A 24093-nucleotide genomic window follows, 5' to 3' on the forward strand; every position below is an offset into this window, starting at 1 on the left:
CTAGCACAGGAAGACATAGCAGGGAGGGGTCAATCATGCAAGATGAGAACGCTAAGTAAAATGCAGACCTGTGGGAGTGTCCCTGGGGACCCTCATGGCAAGGTGTGAGCCTCTTTAATAGCGAATGATTGAACAAGGACAGTTGGGTTCTTCTGGCTTTTAAGTCTGTCACCTGATTTCTTTTTAGACCTAACCTGGGACATATTCATGCTTTCACAGCTTGCTGTACATCTCATGGCCCCCTGTGCACACATGAGACACAGATATGAGGACATCCACAACCACACTTTCTCCTTTTCAAGCCCTCACTGCTGGATGTTCTCAGTGTGCTAGGCTGGGAGTTTTTGAGGACATATTGGGTCAACCAGAAGACTGCCTGCTGGCCATGCAGTAAACCAGCAATTACCACCTTGGCATGAGGTGATTACGTAGTGGCTGCAGAAAGAGCAGCAGCCTGTGCAAGAGCGGGTCCTGGCTCTTCCTGGGGTGGCATGGTCCCCCCAAGAGGCTCTGGGCATCAGACCTCAGTGTGTGGGGGAGGAAGCTGTGTGCAGCCCTGGAAGCGGCAGGGGTACTGTGACTGTGACGTGCAGAGGGGCCTGATGCCGGACCCAGTGTGTGAGTCACGAGTCCTCCAGCAGAGGGAGAGAGGGCATAGGTGCCCATTCACCAGCGAAGCTTCCGAATGACAGAGCCCGTCTGTGACACTGCGCACTGGCTCCATGAGGAAGTCATCTGTTGTAGAAAGCAGCATGAAGGTTGCTTCGTTGGCCTTTTTTGTCTGACAGTTATTTAATGTCTTTTATGGGGAAAAGCATTGGCAGTGCAATCACAGGAATCCGCAGCGATGTTTAACAGCTCTGTGGAAAACCCTAAGGGGACAACAATGGGGGACAATGATAACGTTCCTGATGATTATTATAGTAACAAAGCAGTTACTGAGCATTTACTATGTACCAGGAATTGTGCTTAGTGTCTTATACACTTTAAGTATTAATTCTTCCAACAAACTTTTCATAGATAAGGTCTCTTATCATCTCCATTAAAAAAACTAAAGAACAGGGAGGTTGGGTATTCTGTTCTGGGTCACACAGCACTAGGATAAGTAGCACAGTGCAAGACCTGAATCCAGCTTGCCTATGTCCAGAATCTATGCCATCACCACTGTATACCCTGCTCCATGCAAGTGCACCATTTTACATAGTGGGCCTCTGGCTCTGAGATTTTATTTCAGTAGAGAGTCTGGAAAATGTGCAATGCAGTCTAGCTATTTCTTAGATGACCTATTAATAAGAACTAGAGCAGCCCATTTGGAAGAGGGACCATGTGTCCATGAAATATTGACGGCAATTATGACCTTCCTGCTCAGAATCACAATGAATAAGACTTGGGGGCGGGGGAGCAATAACTATACAAAAACTTTTGACAGGGAAAAGAACAACAGGAGTGACAAGCAGGTTGAGATCAATCGGTGTGAAAATCAACTGCACAAATGGAATTTTTGCCGGCAGGCTTGGTAGCTCAGAGTTAGAAAAGAATTCTCGGTCTGCGATTTCAAAAGCCTCTTTATTGCCTGAGATGCCACTGGAAAGGAAGAGGCAGGGTCTAGGAGCTGAGCAGCAAAGCCCAGTCCAGCACAGAGGGTCAGGGTGGGGGCTGAGCCCAGCAGCACGACTGCCGGCTTCTTGTGCAGCTGAGCTCCCTGGGAAGCCGTGACCTTGACTACACAGCTCAGTCTTGCAAAAAAAAAAAATTCCCTTGTGCGATTGTCGAATGCCTCAGAGCCTGGAGGCTTTTTAAAGGGTTTGCTGAAAAAGGACTTTTTCTGTGTTACTTAGAGACAACTACTGCCTGCTAAAACACTACATTCAAAAGTTCGCCAAACTCAAGAGCTGGAAAGAATATTACAGGCTTCCCACTGTGCCCCAAAGCAACAAAATTATCATTGTAAACTATCTGGACGGACACACACACACACACACAGCTCAACTCCTGAGTCCAGGATATTATCCATCTCCAAATGGTAAGAATACAGTTCGGGGGCCAGAGTGAACACTTGGCAGCAATACTAACGAGTTCAATTCCACACTGGATTCCTACACAGCCGAGATGTGCTTTCTGAAAAAGCTCTCAATATACACTTTTCCCATATCAGTCCAAAGCTTCTAATCATCTATACTGTAACATAAAATGTATTTTACCCTGCAAGTTTTTACCATAAACTAAAATATACCAGGGTAGCTAACTTGACTATGTGTTGTAGCAACCATGGTGGGCGGGGCCTCTTATTGGCCCTCACTGTTAATAATCCACATTGACTCTATCAGATGCTTTCCAGATGGCAGGCAGCAGCTTGGGTGAACACTCTGGGTGCATCCAGTGAGCATGGAGAATTAACAGCTTTTACATGAATTGCATATTTTTCTTATAACTTGGGTCCTTTCTTTAAACTGCAAGCTCTAGATGGGCAAAGGTTCCTGTCTTATTTATTATTTTTTAAAGGTTTATCTATTTACTTGAAAAGAAGAATGACAGTGAGAAAGAAGGTGGGAGAATTGAGAGGTCTTCCATCCATTGGTTCACTCTCCAAATGCCTGGAATGGCCCCTGGCTGGGGATGAAATCAGAAGCCAGGAAATGCTAGGAACTCAATCCGGGTCGCCCATACAGGTAGCAGGGATCCCAACTACTTGAGCTATCACCATTGCCTCCCTAGGTGCACATTAGCAGGAAGCTAGAGTCAGGAACCAGAACTGGAAATTGCATTCAGGCAGTGACATGGGACGCAGGTGGATCAACTGGTGCAGTGACCACAAGGCCGCACACCTGCCCCTATGTGGAGAATTTCAAACAAAGCAGTGACACAGCCTGCTTCTCCCGTTGGAGGGCATGAAGCAATGCCCACCACCCAGGCCCACACACAGCCACTAACATGTGAGCTTCCAGGACAAGTCATTTCTTGATGAGCTGAACTTTGAAAAATGGCAGGATGAACCTGCCGAGTGGCAGACACAGTGCTGAGAGCCTGCGGACCAGGGCCTCTGAGGGCCAGAAGGAAGTTGACGGTCAGTGCCCAATGGTCCTTGGGAAGCCACACAGAGGGCCACCTGGGGCAGGGTGGGGACTTCCTAGAAGACTTGGATCTGGGGGAAACCACTGAAGGCCAGGTTCTCAGGTAAACTGAGCTCTGTCATAGCAAGCAACTGAAAATCTTTAGGCTCTGGATTTGAGGTGTCTTAGCTGCCCCCTGGCAGCCAAGCCAGCTGTATTGAAGGAGGGAAACGCGACAGGTCCTGCAGGAGTCCAGGAAGCGGAGCAGGCCAGGCCAGGCCAGGCCAGGCTCCGGCTGAGAGTGACTCAGGAGTCCCTGAAATGCAGAGCTGGAAGATGCCTTTGAGATCAGCTAAAGAGATCTTGCTAAGTCCGCTTGTTTTTCAAAGCAGGGAACTGGGGCTCTGAGAGTGACATGGATTTCCAACTGTTTTTGCAGCTTTCTAGAGAGCATGTTGGGGTTTGTGTCCCTGGGCCCCAGCCCAGTGCTCATTCCACTGGTGCCTCATTGAGGCAAAAGCAGACATGTGGACTCTGGAAACCTTCCTTCCTGTCTCTATACATAGTGCTCTGCTTTCCTCGATTGCCTGGAAGATTTAAGCGAGGAGAAAACAAATTCTTCACAACTCCCCAGCATAGGTAGTGACTCGGCAAAGTACTCATTCAAAGTCAGGTGGGGGTATTATTTGCTTCTGGAGAGAGTGAGTGTTATGGAGTAGACACCAGGCAACACCTCGGAGGGGGAAGAGGAGGTGAGTCCCACAAACATAGGTGATGGCCTGGTTCTGGTTCTAATCCTGGCACCGGCAACCAGTGGGAACTTGGGAGAGGCAATTTCTGTGGACACATTTTTCTCACCAGGAAAAAGGGAGATTTATGGGATGGGTGTTTGATGCAGTAGTTAAGCTGCTGCTTGGCATGCCATGTCCTATATTGGGGTGCCAGGGTTTGAATACCTGGCTCTACTCCTGATTCCAGCTTCCTGCTAATGTCACCCTGGAAGGCAGCAGGTGATGGCTCAAGTACTTGGGTCTTCAGTACCCACCCTGGAGACCTGGAGTGAGTTTTGAGCTCCGGGCCTTGGCTTGGCCTGAGCCTGGCTGTTGTGAGCAGTGGTGTGGAGGGAGAGAGGAACATGAACCAGGAGATGGGGAGCTCTCCTTTTCTGCTTTTAGTAAATAAAAAGTTCCCAGATTGGCTACTCCAAATTCCCCAGGAGTACCTTAATGGTTCTAGCCCTGTAAGCCCGAGAAGAGGGGTTCCGCAATTCTTAGCAAAAACAAACAAACATAAAACTCAGGCTGGTACTTGACTGATAGAGGAACAGGAAGACAGGTGGACATTTGGATCAAAATATTGTTAGTTGCAGGAGGTAGGTAGTAGGTATATGGGAGTGGCTGTCTTCCAACTTTCCTGTACATTTTAACATTTTCATGACAACATTTTGAAAGAAAAGGAAAAAGGGAGAAACCCTACCCCCCACACCTCATGACTCCAATGTTCACGCAAGTTTGACACCCCCTGAACCAGGTCACTGAACTCCAGACTGAGATCCAAGGGCTGTGCTGCCCACAGAGCAGCCCTGGGTGCCACCCGGGGCGGGGGGGGGGGAGTTGGTGGGAGTGCTCTGCCTGGGCCCAGGCTATGCTTGGGCATGTGTATAGCGTGTGCATTTAGAGAAGATCCTACCAGAAAACAGGCAAACCATGGTCTCACTGCTTAATCACAGTGTGTGAATGCGTTGCAAGATGGTCTTCAAGGTCGTGCACAGCTCCAACTCCTTGTAAATTGACAAAATTACTTAGAGTTCAGTGGGTAAGACAGAATGATGGCTTTAAAAACTACATGCAGGGTTATTTTTATTAACATTACTTCTATATATTAGTGATATATGCATACATATTTTATGTGCTTGGTTATTATAGAAGTTAAGCATGAGAACAGAGCACAAGCAATTATTCTGGGGTCACCACTGTGGTGACAGCAGCATTATCCACCACTGGGAGTACCTAGACCCAGCCCATACCTCCCTGCCTGGCCCTCACTCCCTCCTTATCTGGTCTACTTCTCTCTGGCTCTCAGTTTTAAAGAGTACATTCCAGGGTGGGCACTGAGGCACAGCAGGTAAAGCTGCTGCCTGTGATGTCAGCATCCCATAGGAGCACTGGTTCGTGTCCCAGCTGCTCTACTTCTGATCCAGCTTCCTACTAATGGCCTGGGAGAAGCAGTGGAAGATGGCCCAAGTGTCTGGGCTCTTGTCAGCCATGTGGGAGACTCAGATGAAGCTCCTGGCTCCTGGCTTTGGTCTGGCCCAACCCTGGCCATTGTGGCCATTTGGGGAGTGACCCAGGGGATGAAAGATCCCTGCCTTTCCTGACTCGGGTCCACGAGGCAGGGGTGCGTTGTTCGTGGCTATGTTCCCAGCGCTGGCACTGGGCAGGTGCATACCTGGTGAAGAAAGGAATACACCATGTCTCACGCTCCTGTGTTCTGTGCCCACCACATCTAATCCACATTGTAGTCCTGCAGAGTAGGAACCAGTCCCTTTCACAGATGGGAAAGGGAGTTTTCTGTAGGGGTTAGGGCTGGGCTTGTCCCATTTCACTATGCTGTATGCCACACAACACCTGCTCACTTCCAAGAGCTGACACCCTCCCTCTCCCTTCTTGCCACAAACAGCTAAACCACATTTAGTCCCAGAGAGTTTGAGGGCAATGTTGAAGGTTAAACACCTATGTTGTCTGCTTATCCCCTCAAAGCACACTAACCATCTGATAACCACATACTGCACGCAAGTAAGAACTGCTCGGTCGGGGGCCGGCGCTGTTGTGGAGCAGGTAGAGCCGCCGCCTGCAGTGCTGGCATCCCATATGGGCACCAGTTTGAGTCTTGGCTGCTCTACTTCCAATCCAGCTCTCTGCTGTGGCCTGGGAAGGCAGTGGAGGATGGCCCAGGTCCTTGGGTCCCTGTACCCACATGGGAGACCCGGAGGAAGCTCCTGGCTCCTGGCTTCAGATGCGGCTGTTTGGGGAATGAACCAGCAGATGGAAGATCTCTCTCTCTCTCTGCCTGTGGCTCTGCCTTTCAAGTAAATAAAAAGATCTTAAAAAAAAAAAAAAAAAGAACTGCTTGGTCACTCTCAACACACTATCATGAAACAAGACCTCCATGGATCATTTCCTGTTGTTAACAGCTCAAGGACGGCTACATTTTTCAAGAAATGTTTTGTTCCACCAAACATATCTGTTCCACTGAATGACCCCAAGCACCAACTAAACTTTCAAGCAGAATTCATAACCATAATGACACTGTGGAATACTTAAGCAAAGCGTCAGCCCACAGAATGCTGCTGTAATGGATCTCGACATGTGAAGCAATTCTGTTGATGTAGTGAACCTTTACCGTTGTTCCCAAGGCCAAAGGACATGATCTCACAGGGGTTCACCCCAAGGCAGCCTGTACTTAGTAAGGCCCAGGGCCTCAGTTGCCTCCTGAATACCTGTGTTGGCCCATCACCCTGCACTGGAATGCTGACCATAAGCACACGAAGACAGGGCCTTGTCTGCCTCATTCACAGTAGTTTCCCTAGCCCAGGTCCCGGCAGATACGTTGTTCACAGAAAGCAAAGAAACATCCGCTGAATCCTGCTCCTACCATCACAGTTTACTTAGCTTACAGCTTCACACTGGGGCTCTGACTATACAGAATAAATGTACGAAGAACTGTCAAGTTTAACATAAGTAAACTCAAGATGCACTCAGGCCTATTTACAAATGATCCACTCATATTTCAACTCTATTAAGGATGACATCAAAGGCAGGAAATTAAAATCATACAGAAGAACTGCAATTTGAGGGTAGATAAGAGATTAAACCATTAAAGTCAACTAGCATATCATTTAAAGATCTCTACAATTATGACAACTTAAAAATAATCTCAAAAGGAGAGAAACTGTTAAAACAACAGTCTGGTCCCCCCCACCTGGTTAGTGTAACCTTTCTTCTGCTGCGTGAACGGAGTGTGGCTTGCTGTGAAGAATTTCTAGAGACACACACTTAGTATGCTGTTCACTTGTAAGCTTTTTCAGGACCCATATGTGCTCTTTCCAAAGCAAAAGGGGATCATGGTCAACTCTTTCTTTGCCACCTCTGACAGCTGAAGTTGAACCTACTGTGCCTATTCTAAAGCTTACAGTAGAAAATTGAAGTAACAAAGGAAGCCACTGATTTTTTTTTTTTTGGCTTTAAGAAGAAAGAGTAACATCTGAGTTGCAGTTTCATTAGAACAATCCAAAAATGTCTCAAAATTAAGTGAAGACTAACTAAAACTAACATGAATTCCATTTTCTATACTAGCAGTTGGCCCAAACTGCTAATTGTCCACCAAAATCAATTCCTTAGGCCTGGGTATACCACTTGAACTATATTTCCAGGCCCTCTTCCTTGCTAGTTGGAATCTAGGTAATGGGATACATGCACAGGTAATATGTACCTCTGCCAAGGCTGGTCCACAAAACCCTTGAGTGCTTTGCCATATTCTTGTCCCCTTCCCTCCCACTGGATGGAGATGTCCCAGCTCTAGGAAGCCAAATGTTTAAAATGACAGTTTCCTTCAACCCAGGCCCCTGAGCTGCTGGCAGGGGACAAAGGCACCATTTCTCTCTAGGCCAGTGAACTTGGGGGGCTGATGTTTCGCCACCTAGCCTGGCTGACAGACTGTCACACAGCAGAGACACCTGTTCCCTTTCCTTACACAAATCTTGAGATCATTAAACTCTTACAAGAAAGAAGCAAAAATGAAAATAGTCGTGATAGTTTTTCAAGATTTTCAAAGTTAGAGAAACACAGTGCTTGATGAAGATCTCAAAAAAATCCAATTAGTTGCTGCAACATTCTTGCTGGCAGTAGCACAGTTGATGGACACATATCTTCATTATGGTCAAGCCCTGCTACTCCCCTTGGCAGCTTTGCCCCATCTCTCGGGAGCTCTGCTGATGGATACAACACTGAGAGTAGTCAACCTTACTGGGCAGTTTCCATGAGCCTGGCCCCAGGCTACGGGCTTTCCACACATCGGCTCCTCTTGTCCTCAGCTGGGAATGAAGTACTCTAATCCCCTCTACTCGCAAGGGACAAATTTGCACTGGAAGTCGGAGACTGGCCCAGGGTCATACAAAACTGACACAGTAGATCGGGCAGGCATTGTGGCATTGTGACTAAGCTGCAGCTTGAAACACCCAGTCCCATACTGGAGTGTCTGGGTTTGTGTCCTGGCTCTGTTCTCTATTCTAGTTTCCCGCTGACGATGCACAGCCCAAGAGGGAGAAGGGATAGTTCCATGGGGTCCCTGCCACCCTCATGAAAGACCCGGATTTAGCTCTGGGCTCCTGGCTTCAGTTTGGCCCAGTCCTGGGTGTTGTGGGAATTTGGGGAGTGAACCAGCAGATGGAAGATCTCTATCTTTTGATCTCCATCACAAACTTTTAAACATACAAAAATGAGCAAATAAGCATTACAAAAAAATGAAGTAGCAGAGCCAGGATTCAACCCAGACAGTCTGAGTCTAGGGTCCCTGTTCTTAACCACAACTCTGCCTCTCTGTGGCTGCCAGCTCCATCCCAGGCTGAGGGATATGACCTCTCCCCCAACTCCTCACAAACTCCCAAAGATCTGTTCGGTATCAACAGAAGTCATCACTTCACGTGGCTGAGCAAACTCTAGCTCCTTGGAGCTTTCCTTATCCCTTCAAACGTGGTTCTACATGTCTGCACTCTGCCAGTCTCTCCCTTGAAGTTTCCTGTCCATGCACACACATGCTGAATTGTGTCACCTCAAGAGGAGCTTCACGGGTAAAGTGAGACTGATGATAGTACTGGTGTGAGGTTATTCATGTACATGAAAACAGCGCTCGACACCAAGCCAGCCAATAAAAAGCACTGGCTACCACCTGCCTCATGTCTCCAGCACTGCAGCCTATGATAACATTCGGTTCTGGGGTCTATACCCCGTTACTGACCAGAGTAAGCTACTGCCTACTAAACACACTTTTCAAAAAAATGTCAGGGGGCCAGAGCTATGACAAAGTATGTTAAGCCTCTGCCTGCTGCACAGGCATCCCAGATGGGAATAAGTTCGGGTCCCAGCTGCTCCACTTCCTATCCAGCTCCCTGCCAGTGGCCTGGGAAAGCTATGGGAGATGGCTCAAGTCCTTGGGCCCCTGCACTCACGTGGGAGACCCAGAAGAAGCTCATAGCTCCTGGCTTCCAATCAGCCCAGCTCCAGCCATGCAGCCATCTGGGAAGTGAATGAGTGGGTGGGAGACCTCTCTCTCCCTCCCTTCTCTACCTCTCTCTCTCTGTAATGCTGCCTTTCAAAGAAATAAATGTTTTTAAAAAAGTGAGGTGATAAACTCTGTCTCCCTCACCCTGCTAGGTTTTTCTACTTAGGATCATTTTCACACCTAAGATTCAGAGAGTCCTTTCCCTTGGTTTAAGTTCCATCTGCTTAGGTCTAGCCCCATATTCCCAAGTGCTAGAGAGCGTTCTGAACCTTGCTGGTCCATCTTGCTTGCTTTCACATCATCTGCAAATTAGACAACCAGGTTCTGAAAAGCCTGAACTTGGCGCGGGATAAAGATCGAGCCCTGGGGTTTTCCACTGGAAAGTTCCCTCCTGACACTGATCCGCTGTTCTATCGGATCCCAGCAGCCAGGGACAGACAAGGTCACTACCTTGACCACAGTAATTGCACACCACCATTTCTAAGTGCAAATATTCCATTTCTTCAAACACCACGAGATTTTCCAGCTCAGCCTCTCAGCGGGCTAACAGGAAAGGGAAGTTGTTAAAAGCATAACTTGGTCGGGATGGAGAAACCAGGGCTCCTTTCCCAGGGCCCCAGCAACATGAGACCCCAAGTGCACACAAGGACACGTCTGACACATTCCAGATGAGGGAATTACGGTCTGGTGCAGGGAGGGAGGAGCCCTCAGAACTCCACAGCAGGACGTGGACACTGAGATAGGGAGCTGGATCACGGAACAAATTCTCACCCCACCTCCCGCTTTCCAGAGGAAAGGGGCCCATGTTCCAGTACACCAAGCTGCAGAAATAAATGTGCAGCCACTGGAAAAGTGTGCAGGGGGGCCACCTCCCCCCCAGCGAGCTGCAGCACATAGCACAAGGGGGAATGCGGGCTGGAGCAGCTAGCCCTGGGTGCAGCCCTCAGCTGGGGACCGCTCTCCTGTTTGACCTGAGGATGTATTAACCCTTTGCTGGCACAGACTTAGGGCAGTGATCCTCCACCTTGAGGACGCATCAGAATCCTGTGCTACAACTCAGACTGCTGGGCCCCCTCCTGGATTTCTGACCCAGTAAGTCTACCTTGCAGCCACAAAGTTTGCTCTTTTAATGAGTGCTTGGGTGATGCAACTGCTGGTTTGGGACTACACTTTGAGACCCACTGGTTTAGAGCAAGGGATGTTGGGGAGGAGACATAGAAGTCCACAGAGAAGGGCCTTTCTGCGTCTGTGTAGGCATAAGCGGCTTGACAGGAAAAGCAGATTGTCTGAGCTGTTACTTGGTCTTCGCATCTCTGAATGTATCTGTGACCTTTTGATAGTGTTATTTTCTCTCTGCTAATTTCTCCTGCAGGTGATGGGTGCAGCTAAGGGATTATGGAAAACATATACTAAAACAAAGCAGTAGTGGTGGTAGCGGGGAATGGTCATGCAAAAAAAGGCCAACTTAAGTTCTGTAGTGGAAAATGCTGGCCAATTAGAGCCACTTTTCAAATCTGTGTCCAAGAAAGTGAAAGGCGTAGTGAATTTAATGGAGTCAGTGGAGGACAATCGCGTGTATTGCTGAACTCAGAGGAAGGCTACTAGCAGGCAGCAGCATGCTGGCAGGTGTGCAGGGATGGCTTCTTGTTAGCAACAAGGAGCTTCTGGAAGGTTCTGGCCATTGGTGAAATCCTTGGACATAAAAGGGATGAATAGTTCCTTCTGTTCCCTTGGGTGGCAGGCGGTTATATAACGTTTCATTATCTTTCCCTAGCAAAAGGAAGAAGCCTGAGAGAGGAGACACCACAGATGTGTAATTGGTTTTGAATTTGGAAATGTAAGTCTTGTTTAACACCTAACTCTTATCCTCAAGAAAATTCAGACTTGCCAAAGGAATTCACCTCTGAACTAACATAGAAAGCTTTAACTTAAATGAGTAACTCAGGAAAACTAAAAGTGAAAGCGAAATGAAAGCAAACCATCCCGGCTGGACTTCCTGGCTTCATTTACAAACGATGCAGGAACACACCCATTCGTGCCTATTGCACAGAGAGAATCAGGGAACATCCTCGCTCTTCCTCACCTTCTCCCAGGAAGACCTTCAAGCTCAGGAGGATGACCCTGTGTTCCCCAGAGTCTTGAGACACTTGTTTCCAATGAAATCATAAACACAGCCAAATGGAGGTCTGAATTTGTGGCAGTAATCGTCTGCAGGACAGTCATCTAGAAGATCCCAAAACTACTCATGGTACTTTCAACAGATTACCATCAAAACCAAGACACAACATCGGAAATGGTCTCAGGCCTTTGGTGGCTTTGGGAGGAGTCAGCAGCCATCATTTCGAGAAGATATCTTTTTCTATGTTACAAATGAATGAACTGGACCACACCACACTCAATTGCATCTGAAATAGTCTGCAAGGATGGGTGTTTTGCATGGAGGTAAAGACACCGCTGGGGACGCCTGCATCCCATATCAGAGGGCCTGGCTCCACTCTTCAAGTCCTGGCTCCACTCTTTTATTTTTTTTTTTTTTACCTTTTATTTAATGAATATAAATTTCCAAAGTACAGCTTATGGATTACAGTGCCCCCCCCCATAATTTCCCTCCCACCCGCAACCCTCCGCTTTCCCACTCCCTCTCCCCTTCCATTCACATCAAGATTCATTTTCAATTCTCTTTATAGACAGAAGATCAGTTTAGTATATATTAAGTAAAGATTTCAACAGTTTGCTCCCATACAGAAACACAAAGTAAAAAATACTGTTTGAGTACTAGTTATAGCATTAAATCACAATGTACAGCACATTAAGGACAGAGATCCTACATGAGGAGTAAGTGCACAGTGACTCCTGTTGTTGACTTTACAAATTGACACTCCTGTTTATGGCATCAGTAATCTCCCTATGCACCAGTCATGAGTTTCCAAGACTATGGAAGCCTTTTGAGTTCACCGACTCTCATCTTATTTAGACAAGGTCATAGTCAAAGTGGAAGTTCCCTCCTCCCTTCAGAGAAAGGTACCTCCTTCGTTGATGGCCTGTTCTTTCCACTGGGATCTCACTCGCGGAGATCTTTCATTTAGGTTTTGTTTGTTTGTTTGTTTGTTTGTTTGTTTTTTTGCCAGAGTGTCTTGGCTTTCCATGCCTGAAATACTCTCATGGGCTTTTCAGCCATCTCTGAATGCCTTTAGGGCTGATTCTGAGGCCAGAGTGCTGTTTAGGACATCCCTGGCTCCACTCTTGATTCTAGCTTCCTGCTAATGTGCACCCCGGGAAGCAGCAGGTGATGGCTCAAGTGGCTGAGTTCTTGCCACTCAGTGAGAGACCTGGATTGAATTCCTGGCTCTGACTTTGGTATGGTCTGGCATTTGGGGAAGGGAACTAGCAGATGGGACATCTCCACCCCCACCCCCAACCCCATCTCTCTGCTTAACAAATAAATGAGAAACTAAAATAACACAGCCTCTAAATGTAGCCCCCTCCACTCACCTATGCCCCAGAACCCATTCTAGGTGAAATCTAAGAGGCCACTGATGCTAGGCTGTGCAGCTTATTTTATACACATACAGGAAGGAAAAAATGTTAACTGGGAGTTCCTGATGCACAGATGTTAAAGTGGGAAAAGAGAAGCCCTTGGGAGTTGTACGAGCACATGAGGGAACCACAGGGCACAGTGCAGAGACTGCTGACTCTGTGGGGTGCCTCCCACTCGGGCTCCATGGCAGCTCTGGGGCCCTGGGCAAACTGCTTCACCTCCCTGTGGCTCCACTTATTTTCACAAATTATATCTGTCTGATATTAACCATGCCTACTTCTCACCTGGTTACTCAGAGAACTGAAAACGAGCATCTGTTTTTAATATAACAGTATTTACTATGAGGGTACTTCCAAAAGTTTATAGAAAATGGAATTGAAAGGTAAGGTTATTTTGGTGCAAATTTTTGTTTGAAATTTGTGCATAGTTTTTTCATAATATGCATTTTACATAAACATTTTGAAGACTTCTCATTGTGCCTAGCACTTCTTAGCTGGCTTATTGCAGCTGCTGTTGTAAGTCTTGCCAAGACTGGAATTAAGAATTTAACAAATCTGAAAGGGTTTTCTTTCACCTAAATGGGTTCTCTCCTAGTTTAAGCTGATAAACCTTTAGATTCTGCTTGAAATAAGTGGTGATGGCTTGGCTTTCTCAGTGCCTTAGTTCTCTAGAAATAAACTGAAACTGTCTTCTAAAATCCAGTCAAGCACCTTCCTAAACCAAGGACTCACTCTTGGCCCTAAGGAGCTAATGACTCAGACACTAGGGTGATATTTGCATATTGTTTTGCATGTCATTTGCATGCTACTGGTTCATTTTTGCTTGAAGTGAAAAATCCGCCCACCATCTGCTTCTTTCCTAGTGCTCATGATTCTAGGTGTTGTGTTGGCTGCCTTTGCCTGGGAACAATAAAACAACTGGCGTGCACTGAGCGGTTACTGCATGTGTCTCCACGGCAGGTTAGCTCAGCGGAGCAGAGAAGGGCAGGTCTGTCCCCAGCTGTGGACCAGGCCACCATGGGTCGGTTGCCTGCATCTGTGTGGACCACTCCACGTGGAGGACAGCCACTGCCTCAAACACCCATGAGCCACAAACAGCATCAGGCAGCTTTTCCTGAAGACAACCTTCCCCCACCCCTATGCACACATAGGCCTGACGGGAAATCTGACCATACACAGCTGCATGGCTTAGACAACAGACCCAGGACAATGGAGCTTCCAAGTCAAACCAAAGCAAAGCTTTCAGATAATGCACACGCAACACAGAGTCATCTTCACTCTTAAAACTATCAAGATTTAAACAAACACCAGCTAACGTCTAGCAGTACAGAAGAAAAACGAACACTTAACCAGGCCTCTACTGCCAGAGTCGGTCAGCGCCAATCAGTGCTTGAAACCGAGTCCTCTGATTCCTCACTGCTTGTCCCTAAGTGATAATGATCGAGGGACTTCTATAGGTGTAAACAAAGTTCACTTAGTGGTTATTTCTTGGGAAGAACTGAACCCAAATACCTATATAGATATCATACAAGCTGGGCAATAATTCTATGTAAGAATCTACCAGTTATAAAGAGCCCCAAATAGAGAGGGAGTGGGAAAGGGGAGGGTTGTGGGTGGGAGGGACGTTATGGGGGGGAAGCCATTGTAATCCATAAGTCGTACTTTGGAAATTTATATTCATTAAATAAAAGTTAAAAATAAATAAATAAAGAGCCCCAAATAGCACTGTAATGGGTATGTGTCCTATAAGTGACTCTTGGGATAGTGTAATTGTCTATTCATACTGGCCTTAGTGGTTTTTTTTTTTTAATATTTTAATTATTTGAAAGGCAGAGTGAGAGAGAGAGGCAGAGACATTGATCTTCCATCTACTGGTCTCGCCCCAAATGACTGCAACAGCTGAGGGTAGGCGGGGCTAAATCCAGGAGCCAGGAACTCCATCTGGATCTCCCTCAAGGCTGGCAGAAACTCAAGTTTTCGGGCTATCATCCACTGCCTCCCAGGTGCATTAGCAGGAAGCTGGACTGGAAGTGCAGAGCAGCTGTGACTCTAACCAAGCACGCGGATACGGGACACAGGCGTCCTATGAGGCACCTCAACCTGCCACACCGCCACGCTTGCCTGGTCTCCAGTTTCTATGTGAACTGTGTCCCATGTGTAAACAGCAAACTCAACCAATCACCTCGAAGATCCCAAGTTCACATCTGGGCCCTGGGGTCTGAACACTTCAAAATGTAATTAAGCTTCCTAGATTTGAGAGGTGCTGTTTGACTATGGGATTGTTACATTTTGGGTGCTTCCTACTTTATTCAAGATAAAAGTACCAGTCAGACTTTTCAAAATATTGGAAATAACATGTAAAATATATTTTACCCAACACTTAGAAGTACAGAGCCCTCATTTATAACGTCAAAGACTGACTCTAAGAAATGTGTGCTCTGAAGCTCAATCTTTAGGACACTTTAGTTTCCAAAGTGTCGCTCCTCCCTGGATGGCCTTCAAGACACCAGAAATGTTAAAGATGATCTGGTCCAAACCCACTGTCTTCACGGATCAGGGCAGTGAGGTTTGCTCTGGAAATTGGCAGCCACAGAGAGAAAAATGGGCAAGAGCCCAGAAGACGAACGCCTGGGACAGGCAGGTCCTTGGTCAGGGAGCAGACGTGCTGGGAAGCACGATGAGAAGCCCTGGCCAGTAAGGAGCTCAGAGCTTTGAAGGAAACTGTTTAAAAATGAGAAAAGGAGTAGATGTTTGGCGTAGCTGTTTAGAGACAGATCAGGATGTCTGTGCCCCATGTCAGAGTACCTGGGTTCAAGACCTGCCTCTGACTCCCCATACCAGCTTCCTGCCAATGCAACCAATGGGAGGCAGCAGGTGATGGCTCAGCTGGGAGACCCAGACTGAGTTCCCAGGTCCTGGCTTTGGTCTGCCCGGCCCAGGCTGTTGTGGGCATTTGGTGAGTAAACCACCAGATGCGAGGAGGGAGCATTCACTCACAAATACTCTGTTAAATTAAATAAATTACAAAATAATTTTTTAAAAGTGAGGAAAAGGCATTTGGGGAGAGGTTAAGCTAGAAGGGCAACCTAACGCAAAGATATTCTGGGCACAGCAGTTGAGCTGACTTCTGAGGCTGAGGACAGCTGGTGACAGGTACTTCCCTTGGGAGTGGTGAGTGAGCCCATCTCCGAGGGGGCAGGCACTCAGTCATTCAATGGGCTAGGAATGCAAACTCACCTTAAAGACCACAGCACCAGACACAAAGGCAAAAGGTGAGTGTGGGCACCGGAGCTGAACCACCAACTTGGTCTTACTTTAGAAAGCAATCACCTCCTCAGGGGCCCATCTCCTGTGAAGTTCAAGATCAGAAGTGGGCCCCTCAGTGTGTGTTTCCAAAAGCCCCAAGGACTGAGGATTCCTGTCTTAAAACTGCTCAACCCCAGGGGCAGGCAGGGAGGAAAGGAGCAGCGGATGGGCTGGCTGCTTTTCTGGGGGTACAGATGGGCCTCTCTGCCCGGCTGGCTTCCAGGAAGCCCAGGCAGGTGATGGGGGGGGACAAAGAGTCAAGCCCAGGAATCTCCTCCTTTCACTCCCTTAGCTGCTGCCCAGCTGTAGCATCTCCTGCCCTGATCCCTGCATGCCCCGGGGAGGCCTACGCCTTCCCCAGGAACCTCAGCATTCCTGGCTGGATCCCTCCACTCCTTCACTCCCAGCTGCCCCACCCGAGGTGGAGCCTGTCTTCCCTCAGAACGCTGCTGCCTTGACACTGGGGAACAGAAGCTGCGGGATAAACAGAGCATCTGCACATACTTCCAGTTACCCGGCAAAATTTAACATCAAAACTAGAGCTATCTGGGGCGCCTGGGCCAAGGCCTGGCTTTGCTCTCTATTTCAGCTTCCTGCTAATGCACACCCTGGGAAGGCAGAGGAGACAGCTCAAGTACCTGGGTCCCTGCCACCCACGTGGGAGACTCAGACTCTGTGTTCCCAGCCCTGGCTGTTGTGGGCATTTGGAGAGTGAGACAGTGGATGGGAACTCTATCTGCATCTCAAATACACACACACACACACACACAGAGACATTTTTTAAAGTCCAGAGCTCTTATAGAGTAAAACAGGACATCCATACATGAGGCTCCTTCAAAAAGTTCATGGAAAATAGTTATTATAAAAAAATGCATGCATTTCAAAAATTTTTTATACCCAAACTCTTTTAATTCCATTTTCCACAAACATTCTGAAGTCCTATCTCATACTTTTAAAATAAACTGGCCATTAAAAAACACCAATCTGCAACCCCCTTTCCCAGATTGCTGTCCTAGCAGCTGGCCTGCCTTCGTTCCCTGGGATATTCAGCAGGAAAGGTGGGGAAAGACTGCCTTCCAGGGAGGAAGGGAGAGCTCCCTAGGCTCGGGTCTCCTGCTCTGTAAGCGCAGGTGCAGTCAGGAGAGGTTGGGACTGCCTTGCAGGACCTGGTCCTCCAGGAGGGCCAGAGTGAGTGGGGATGCTGACAAGGGGTATGGGACCAGGAAGAACGAGAGAATCCTTGGAACATAACCTTCACAGGAAAATCATTCATCCTCCGAGAATGTGGAGGACCTGTTGGTGCGTAGAGCCCAGGACCTGTTATTTACGGAATAAGGAGTCGGTCTTTAAGAAAAGCTCCCAGTGAGTGACAGGAGTTTGGCTGCAGCAGGTTAAGCTGCTACTTTCGGTGCCCATATCCATATCAGAGTGCTGGTTTGAGACCTAGCTGCTCAGCTTCTGCTACAGTTCCCTGCTAATGTGCCTGGGAAAGCAGTGGAAGATGGCCCAAGTTCTTGGGTCCCTGCCACATGGATGCAGATCCTGGCTCCTGGCTTCAGCCTGGTCCAGCTCTGGCTGTTGTGGCCAACTGGGGAGTGAACCAGTGGATAGATTTCTCCCTCCTTGCTCCTCTCTGTTGTTCTGCATTTAAAATAATCTTTTTTAAAAGGACCAGCTATATAGCTGCATATTTTATTATAAAAGAGGCCAAGATGTAATATTAGAATATTAGACATATTAGAAAAATTAGAATATTTTTCATAACATCTGTGATTAAACATTCCTCACACTGAACGCGAAAAAGCACCAGTTATTTAAAAGAAATGCGAAACACGCTTATCTTATTCGCTGATAATGTTGGATAAATTGAGAGTTAACCATGCTCTCTTGGCCAAAATTCCCTTCAGCTGAATCAGGAAGAGATGCAATTGCAGCCTCCACAAGGGTGTGTGTACAGCAGGCAAAGTCTCCAGGCTGCTGGCAGGAGACAGTGCAAAGCCACGGCGTGGAAGTGGAACCCACAGGGGAGGGGCTCCCACGTTCCCCCTCCCCCTACCATCCACTTCACTCCAATCCCTTTCCTCTCCTCTCAGCACTGTCTGATAAGTTTCCATGGGAAAACAGTTTCTGAAGCCAAAACACATCTGAAGGGTGCCTGCTGTGATGAACCACAGGCACAGCTGAGCAGGACTGCTACTACAGGCAATCCAAGGATCGCCCTTTCCTTTCATACCAACCTGATTGCTCTTTAACACACATGATTAGGAAGTGGAAGGCTTATGAGTCTCACTACCCAGTCCCAAGCCCAGTTATTTCATTTCCAGTCATTTAATTTTTCAAGACAAACAGTATCACAAGGCATGAGAAATTTGGAAGGATTAGATAGTTACTTCGCTTACCTGCTGTCCCCTGCATTTGCCACATACAGTTTTCCCAGGAGGCAAACCACAATGAGGGCTGTGCAGCCACCAGAGATGTTGTAGCAGCTTCTCTCCCGTTCTATTTGTAGGTCCTGAAGAAGAAAGCAAAGTTAGTGCTGGGCTGCGCACGAACTGGGGTCAAAGGCTTTCCTCCCCATCCCAGTCCTGAGTTCGGATGTGCTACTACCAGGGACAAGAAGTTCTTACATTTGTCCCTTGTGTTGGCTTTTCTACCACCTTTCGAGCAGTTATGCAGAGGACCCTGGTGGAAAACTGCCACACACCAGCCCATCTGCAGGCCAGAGACACAGCAATCAGATAAAAACGAGCAGAACAACACCACATCCAATAGCTATGGTAGGTTCTGGAACAGTTAGATTTTCGGAGGAACTTCAGGAGCTTCCACGTGGGAGAGAGAGCGAGCGAGTGGGAGAGTGAGCGAGCGAGCGAGCTGGAAATGCCAGATATGTGGACCTGTTCAATGTCTTACCTCCCAAGTTTGAATAGTTTATTTTACAGCTAGATAGGAGGTGTCTTCAACGTCAAACAGGCAGGCGTCAACCCCTCCACTTCAGATCAAAGAGCCTGCTTCCTAACTCCAACCTGCCTTCTCTCCTCACAGCCACTAATTCACAACAGTGGCACATTCATTACAGCAGGCATCGTGTCTGTGGCACGCGCGACACCAGCCCACGTGCTCCTGAGTCTCACACCCTCTCCAGTAACCTTGCTGCTCAGACGCAGAGAGGTGGGGCAGCCTGCCCACATGCCCTGACCAGAGCTGCACTCCCACCTGGCTCCCCTTCCGGACCCTCTGGGAACACCTGCCAACTTCTGAGGCCTCTCCAAGAGACTGAAAAACAGACCAACATTTCTATCAAGTACTTGGGTCCCTGCCACCCACATGGGAGACCTGCATTGAGTTCCTGGCTTCCAGTGTTAGCATTTGGGGAGTAACCCAGCAGGTGATGGGAACTTTCTCTGACTGTCTTAAATAAGTAAATATATTTTCTTAAGCTGCAGAAGAGTCAAGCCTGAGGACAACTGCGAGAGGATACAGATGATCTCCCCCTAGGATGGGCTGGATTTAATAGTGTTCAACTTTATGGTGGTGCCAAAGCAAGTCTATACTTTGAATTTTATTCTTTTCCCGGGCTAGTGATATATGGTACAACATACTCTCATGATACTGGGTTGTGGCGGTCACCACAGCTCTCAGTAAACCCTGCAATCACCGAACACTCATGTTCTCCCATGCACAGTGCTGCTAAGCCATGTTCTGTAGGTCAGGTGCAGGAGATCCATTTTCCATTTAGAATGGGTTTATCAGGATGTAACCTCCAGCGGCATCTTGGATTTCTAACATCACTTAAACCCTGTAGAATTAGCCCTCTTAATGTACTGTTGTGAGTTGTTAATTACATCATCTCAGTGACTCAAGTCTGAATGAGCGACAATTTTTATTAAAAATTCTTGAGCACCCGACTGCTTCCATGCTAGGTAAGGAATGGAATGTGAATGAGGTCTGACAGACTTAACCAACTCTTTAGTGTAATCTAAAAGGAGGAAGAGTTTCCTATGGCAAGGTATTCCTCAGAGCTCATTCTGCATTGTAGGCAGGTGCACTGTTTACACAGTTTGTGTCACAAGAAAATTTGATTAAAATTATTTAATCCTTAAGGAGGAAAAATCAAGACAGAGTGTTCCCACTAAGATGTTCTGCTCTGAGTTCGTATCTGTTTTTAGTCTTTGGGGAAAAACATTCCAGTTAGCTTACCCGGTTAATCCCTTGCTATTCCATTAACAGTGGATTCAATTATTTTTTCCCCCTGACTTCACTGTTTCTTCTTCTTTTAAGCATTTCAACTGCATTTTCTCCATAGCTCCCCCTCAGACTAAGAAATACTAAACTTGGCAGCCCTTTCTCATCAAGAGTGGATGAAAGCCTATTTTTAATCCAAGCAACTTTGCTCATATGTGCTGGCTTTCACAAGCCCCTCCTCCACATCTGTGTGGGGTGACACACGTGCACACACTTTAATTACAAGGGTACACTCCGGGATTACGGTGACAAGAATTTGAAAGATGTGTTTCTGTAGACTTCATCCCCCTGAAGGATTCACTGACATTAAAACACACTCTTCTATTTCTTCTTAAACTGTGTGCAACAAGAACATATTCTAAAAATAATTGGGCCCCTCCCCTCGTCCCTAGAAGCCAAAATAGCACATTTATTTTTTCCTACACACACCACCTACTCCTCTCTCAAAGATGTTTCACAAAATCTTCATACTGAAGGGAACATGAAAGGACCATCTGGGTGGTTCTTTTACTATCAGATCAAACATGATAAACGAAGTCAATAGAGATATATTTACCATTAAATTAACTATGCCTTTTTTTTTTCAAGCTCTCCATCTTTCAAATTTGCATAGCTTTTTACACTCTAGGTTAAAAACGTAAAACTATTACTTAAAAAAAAACAAAAAGTTTTGGGTTTTTTACACAGCAGTGAAATCATGGGGGGAAACTGCCTATGGCTTTGTGCTAAACAAAGGCTGACTTGGCGTATTTTTCTCATTTCAGTTGTCGATGGACCCCAGGACATGAATCTAGACTAACTTACTGGCAAAGCACATGCGTATGCACATGCATCCCTTTCAAGTACGGCCCACAAGGATCACTTAAAATGACTTCAAAGATTCAATTAATAAGATAATTGATTTATCTGCTCAATCAAGAATCCTGAAGACATTGCCAGGCAATTTTCAATTATTAGGACTGAGTTATCCTGTGTCATGTTTGCTTAACCATTACATTGAAGCTAGGCTTAGCTCTCAATCATGGAATAGATCCAATTTTTAAGATTTGGGATTTTATCGTGCACAGTTTTTGTTGCAAGGAGTGGGAACAGAGAAGGAAAAGATGTATGAAATGAGACTAATTCAGCAGGAAAAAATTGCTAGGAAAAAAGCATCATTGGCCGGGATGGCTGTAATTTGGGTTGAAAGTCCCGTATGACGCAACTCTGGGGTGATGCTTTGTTTCCTAGCGATTTCAGGTTGCAGAAGGAAGGCAGCATCAGACAGCAGAAGCGGGAGAGCGCTGGGCAGTTTCAATAGGACGGAGCAACTCCCCCTAGCTAGGCTGAAACGTGGTTCTGAGCACAGCGCTAATAGTGTCAGTCACAAATAATAAGATTCTGCATGGTGCTGGTATTCCGGATCTGATCCTGGTTTATTCTGAGAAGCAGGCCATCTGCCAGCCAGGCAAGGCAGAAAAAAAAATGCACGGTTCTGCCTCATGTTGCCACCTGCTGGCTGTCTGGTGGAGTAACATGCTCATTGCTTCCTGGAGGACCTCCCTGTTCCAACAAAAAACGGACAAAAACACAACCCTAACTAAAATACAGACATCCAGTTCCCCAATTTATCACAAACACGCTAATTTTTGAAACACCAGGATTTATGAATTGAGTATGCCTTCCATTCATTTGCCTCCTTTGCATCACCATGTTGTCCACATTTACGTGATTTTTACCAACAAAGCCAAGTTGCCTGGTGTACTGAATCATTCACTCAGTAACAGGAAAACTTTCGTGGTTACACACGTGATGTATTTCCGTATCTGTCTGTCTCCCACATAAATAATTTAAAACATCATCAGCTTTCCTCCTTCCTAATAATTAAACTCCGAGAGCATTCTTCATTGCAGCAGGGAATCTACAGGCACACTCTAAAGGAACTAGGACACAAGTTTGTGGTCTTCCTGGCTGCATCCAGGATTCAAATTCTATAGGTCACAGGTTAAAATGCTAAGTAGCGCTGAATTGGTTGTTACTCCCAGGAGCACAAAGACCTTCTTCAACTATGTTGGCAACAGAATGCAGTCTGAAATGCTGACTGTTCATTTTCCTGGAGAGGGGTGAGTGATGGAGAAGGCAGGAGATTTGAAGACGTTTCTCATTCACATCTATCATCCTTGGCCAAGCAACAACCTAAACGTAGTAGGCGGCAGAACACAGCTGCAAATCCAGGACTTGTTACAGGGCATTTTTGGGAAGCAGAGCTCAAGCCAGTCAAGAAGTTCCTGAGATTCAGACCCTTTAGGAAGCCACCATTTGTTTGCCGCAGTGGACACAGCAGGGAATGGCTGCACAGCCTTCTCACTATGAGAGAAGATCCAAGAGGACATGTAACAGGGAGCTGTGGGGGCAAACCTGCCGCTGACAGCACACACAGCAAGCATTAAAGACCAGCGGTCAGAGGTCGCCTTGCCCACAAGCCGCGTGCTGTGCCAGGCAACCTGAGGATCAAAGACGGAGTGGTGCTCTCCAAGCTCCTAGTATTTGATCAACTCCCGTTGTTCAAAATATTATCTCCCCCTCCTCTGTTAGTCTATATTCTTCAAATGGTACCACCCCCTCCCCCAAATAAGTACTATTCAATCTGGTTTGGTGTTTCTGATAATTTTTAATTGGTTCTCCCTTTCAGATAGATTTCAACATTCTACAACCTCCTTCATTGTTAAGACATCAAAATAAACAAGGCCTTGCATTTCTCCATATTCACATCATGTCTAAATGCCAGTGTCCTCCGATGTACGTTTTATCCCTGACGTCAATATTCTGTGGGGTCTGGAAGGATGCTATTGCAAGATCTAAGCTCAGTAAACTCTGGTGATTGAGAAAAACATGAGAGAGACAGAGAGGAAGGGACACAGATGGACTCTCTCTCTCACACACACACACACACACACACACACTACTGAATGACTAGAATTACAGCACTGGCCCCTGGTGTGGGAGCAGCCCTGCCCTTCGGGGGACTGCAAGAGGCATTCTTGGTCTCAGGATGGGGAGCTGCAGGACATCGTCAGAGGCAGCTTCGGTGCTGGGCTTGGGGCCCTTTTAAAGATAAAAAGTGGAAGAGAAAGCAGAGAAGAGAGCCAGTGAGCTGAAATGCGTATGTGGCAATCTTATCTAATGTAAAAATTTTCCTATTGTAGAAGCTCAGAGTGGCACAAACACTGCAATACTGAAGAAGAAGAAGAAAAAAACAAAAAAAACCTTGAAACAGGAAAGCCAGCAAGTGGCTGCCTACAACTGTGTGGGGGAAAACAATCCCCAGGCTGCCCCTCTCTGAAAGGGCCTGAGGGGGGTTCTGCCAGATAGGTCCACAGGATAAGGAAATCAGCTAAGTGTTAGGTACTAAAAATAAACAAACAAACCCAAAATCACAAAATGTTATTCTGAATAATGACTCCAAAACTCAGTACTGAGGGGCTGGCACTGTGGCGCTGCAGGTTGAGCTGCTGCTTGTGACCCTGGTATCCTATATTGGAGCACTGGTTCAAGTCCCAGCTGCTCCACTTCTGATCCGGCTCCCTGCTAATGTGCCTGGGAAAGCAGTGGATGACAGCTGGGGTTTCATACCCATGTGGGAGACCCCGATGGAGTTCTTGGCTCCTGGCTTCAACCTGGCCCAGATCTATCATCCATT

General features: G+C 47.0%; 1 protein-coding gene across 4 annotated transcripts in view; it reads right to left on the bottom strand.

Annotated features, from left to right (window-relative positions):
- PPM1H (protein phosphatase, Mg2+/Mn2+ dependent 1H) overlaps window positions 1–24093 on the bottom strand; it is a 300918-nt gene that overhangs the window by 133277 nt on the left and 143548 nt on the right. For 3 of the 4 annotated variants that reach the window (XM_002711306.6, XM_051846392.3, XM_089307436.1), the window contains exon 4: window positions 18572–18684. In XM_002711306.6, the coding sequence (XP_002711352.2) occupies window positions 18572–18684 (113 nt within the window). Of the gene's footprint in view, window positions 1–815; window positions 873–18571; window positions 18685–24093 lie in introns of those variants that run through there. The other variant, XM_089307437.1, reaches the window with a different exon arrangement.

Source organism: Oryctolagus cuniculus, chromosome 11, assembly GCF_051225735.1.
Source record: "Oryctolagus cuniculus isolate XC-2025 breed Fujian yellow rabbit chromosome 11, ASM5122573v1, whole genome shotgun sequence".
NCBI lineage: Eukaryota > Metazoa > Chordata > Mammalia > Lagomorpha > Leporidae > Oryctolagus > Oryctolagus cuniculus.